The sequence below is a fragment of the Garra rufa genome, chromosome 6 (genome assembly GCF_049309525.1).
Source record: "Garra rufa chromosome 6, GarRuf1.0, whole genome shotgun sequence".
Classification (NCBI taxonomy): Eukaryota; Metazoa; Chordata; class Actinopteri; order Cypriniformes; family Cyprinidae; genus Garra; species Garra rufa.
The window spans coordinates 13,755,885-13,759,893 of NC_133366.1; the positions used below are offsets into that span (position 1 = coordinate 13,755,885).

Consider the following 4,009-nt stretch of genomic DNA (forward strand, 5'->3'; position numbering starts at 1 on the left):
TAGATTTTCTGCTGTTGAAACTTCTATAAACATCCGTTACAGAGCTTTCTGAGGGAAAAAAGCTGTCTTCCACAGAAGAAAAAGTCTTTCCGGTTTGGAACAACATCTGATCAACATCTTGACCCGTACCAAACTGATACTATGGATAGTATGAACTACTTCACATGAACTACCGAAAACACTCCTGCAATTTTGCAATTCTGTTTCATATAGATCCAGACTTTCAGAACACGCACAAAAACACAGACAGACGTCCAACAAAATGACACTGTTAAATTCGGGTCCATTTAGCAGGCTGGCACACAAACCCCCCACACACACTTCTGAACTGGCACACAGATGCTCTGGCCCAAGCTGCTCTTGGCTTGGTGGGTGCAAGCTGGCACAGCTGGACCTCTCCACATCCCACAGAGGCTGAAACTGTGAACACACACACCATAAATGACACAGCTTTAGGTCAGCAGTGCTCCCCACCGGTATCATATCCTTACAACAGGACTGAAAAAAGAGAGATCAGTCTTGTTAGCACATGAGATTATTTCTAAAGATGAAAATGAGTAGGCAAAAAGGCAAAAGCCAACGAAAAACCTTTTTAGCACCTTTCCTTGGTAGACTCAAGCGCAGCCAATACAGCGAGTATAGCGCCAGAGCCGAGATGCAACTGATGGCACACTGTATTTACAGCGACACTGCAAGTAAGGAACAACTGACGACAGACCACTGAATTACTGAAAATATCAACAGACTGGAAAAAATTATTCTACCATTTCCACACCTCAAGACATTGTTCACAATCATCAGGTTTTTCATCCCAAGTGTCCTTTGCTAATTCCAAAACATCATTTTAAAGCTCAAAACAGAGGCTTGAGCCATTTATATGTAAACTAAGGTGGTCATTAAAGAAAAAGAAAGCAAGATTAAAGAGTTATTTTGTCTGAAAAATGAAAAATCACCCCATGATCGAGCCAACCTAGGTGTATGTGACTTTCGTCTTTCAGATTAATACAACTGGAGTTAAATTAAAAAATGGCCTGGCTCTTTCAAGCTTTATAATGGCAGTGAATGGCTGCTGAGATTTTGAAGTAGGGCTGGGCGATATGGCTGAAAACTATATCACGATATCAGTGTTTCATATCGGTCGATATCGATAATTATTGATTTTTTTATGACCCATTTAAAATAAGGACCAGGAGAAAAATATATTACATTCAAACATTTTTATTTTAAACTTAACCTTCCTCTGATCATAATCCCCTCAGTTATTAAGACAGAAATGTCAACAACCATGGAAAACTCAAATAATTAAAATGTAAACATAAGTCGAAAGTCACAATTTCATTGTCGATGAAGTGAATGGTCAAGCTAATGTATGGCCCAGAAGTACGGCTTGACCACAGGTCAGAGGTTGTTGCAAAGTACTTGGCTGATAATATTTATTGCTGCACAGATTGCTGGTTGCCAGTAGCCAACGTTACATCTTTCCCGGTACTTTAGCCTACTTTGTGTAATAACGAAAACATTTATTTCAGTGAAAAAATAAGTCCAAAACTTTCAACATTTTGAACAATAGGGCCCTACAATCTTTTGCTATTTTCAGAAATTTTTGTTTTAATTTTTCTGATAATCAAATGAAAGCAAAATCACTGATTTATTTTTAAAAATAAAGATAATCGGAGCTTTACTGTTAAAATTAATACATAGGAGAAAAATTATATACAGTTATAAAAAGGTTTAATAATAATAGTATTTTCTCAACAATTAAGTGGTGACTCTTTTTATTTTATTTTTTATCATATATATTGTTTTATGTAAATTATTTAAATGTAAACATATAAACACCTACATTTATACTGTACAAAGTAATAGAAGACTAATATTGTTCTGTTACATGTTAAACCTTACTTTTATTTTGACAGGTTGCCGTGAAGTTTCAGTGTGTAATACAGTATGAATGATGCTAGTTTCACTAATGAAACGGTAAAAATGACAAAAAGTGACAATCACACAGCAGCTTTGGAGATGTATTTATTGGAGTTTGTCTGTTCATGTGAGATGCAAAGGCCAAAAATTAGCGTCACGTGTGCAGTATGCGTGTAGTGAAAATAAAACGCGTCTCCTCCATTCATACACAGAGGCAAACGGAACACGCAGGATTCATATTGAAACGGTCTTTTTGCATTTCAGTTTTCACAGACACTAGTCCATATCGCGATCGGAATGAATTAACAGACCAACTTTTGATTTATTGATCCAAAAATCGACGAATTCCGCGGCATTCCGCCCTATAGTAAAGTCCGTTTTTATGAATGGAGTCCGCGATCCCGTCTGTGAGGAGACATTGTAAACGCGCGATCATGTAGAGACAGAAATCACATGCCGTTGTGTAAATAAGATTAATAACATAAGGCTATTTAGTTTGTTTAATACAACAACAAGGACCCGTTCTGTAGGAAAGATAACCTTTACTTCTATTGTGACCTGGCGCTATATAGAAAATAAAATTAACTGAACGTTAAAGGGGGGCTGGGCGGCCGACGAAGAATACAAAATATCGAACGTTTTATCAAACACATTTTTTATTGATATCGATCTCGTCTATCGCGATATATATCGTTATCGTTTTATCACCCAGCCCTATTTTGAAGTCAAATAAAGTGCATCCACCCATCATAAAAAGTACTCCACATGGATCCAGGGGGTTAATAAAGGCCTTCTAAAGCAAATCAATGCGTTTGTGTAAGAAAAATATTTCTATGTGTGACCCTGGACCACAAAACCAATCTTAAGTAGCACGGGTATATTTGTAGCAATAGCCAAAAATACAGTGTATGGGTCAAAATGATCACGTTATCTTTTATGCCAAAAATCATTAGGATATTATGTTCATGTTCAATGAAGATATTTTGTAAAATTATATTTTGTATTATTAAAAACTATATCAAAACTTAATTTGTGATTAGTAATATGCATTGATAAGAACATCATTTGGACAAGTTTAAAAGCGATTTTCGCAATATTTTGATTTTTTTGCACCCTCAGATTACAGATTTTCAAATAGTTGTATCTCGGCCAAATATTGTCCTGTCCTAACAAACCATACATCAATGAAAAGCTTTCAGATCTCAATCTCAATTTAAAAAAATCACTTTGTTTACCCATTTATTCATTGATATCTTTCCTGTAGGGCTGTCGCGATAACCGCAATATCGCAATACCGCGCTATTGACGTGCATAACCGCAGAGGAATGCAACAACCGCAGCAACCGCGATATTTGCCTGTTTTCTTTTTTCCTAAGGATTTGCCCTTCTCACTTAATGCCTGTGTGCTGAATATTAAATTAGTAATAAGTTAGTAATGATAACATAATGTGTTTATTATGAGGCTCAGTAGATATGCACTTAACAAGCCTAAACAAACAGCGAATGAGAGAGATCGACTGAGCTTGTGCGATTACCTGCGTCTGTCTTTCAGACCGAGTCAGGTATGTATGTGAAACTAGCTTGTCATGTCCAAGGAAAGTGAAATCTCTGTCTTAACATCGATGCTCTGCTGGTCAGCTGAGCCTTTAAAAGTGGCGATTAAAGTTAAAATGATTTCAACTTCGTGTTTCATTACGTCTCTCTTTGAATAAATAAGCGTTTTTGAACGTTTAGTTGAATGAACGGTTTAAAGATTTACTCAAAGATAGTCTCTTGCCTCCATCTTGTGGCGTAAAAATGAAACTGCACTGACTGACAGCTCGTCTAGAACACGCAGGTGAAATACTGACAGAAAGTCTCTTGTCCAGTCAAACTCGAGGGTGCACGCTAACTGTTATACAAAGATTTCAGATGCAAAGCCTGACATTTTTCTTCAAAATTTGCATTTCTTTCTGGCTAGGTTTCTATGTAAGTACTGTTTACTTCACTTCATGTATCAACGCGATTTGGTTTCGGTTTACTTCACTTCATGTATCAACGCGATTTGGTTTCGGTTTACTTCACTTCATGTATCAACGCGATTTGGTTT

The 4,009-nt window shown here is 36.7% G+C and overlaps 1 protein-coding gene across 1 annotated transcript in view; it reads right to left on the reverse strand.

The window, feature by feature from the left end:
- Window positions 1-271: 271 nt before the first annotated feature.
- Window positions 272-4,009, reverse strand: part of LOC141336839 (B-cell CLL/lymphoma 9 protein-like) — a 59,516-nt gene continuing 55,778 nt past the window's right edge. The window contains exon 6 of the mRNA XM_073842568.1: window positions 272-420. Within this exon, the coding sequence (XP_073698669.1) occupies window positions 272-420 (149 nt within the window). The remainder of the gene's footprint in view (window positions 421-4,009) is intronic.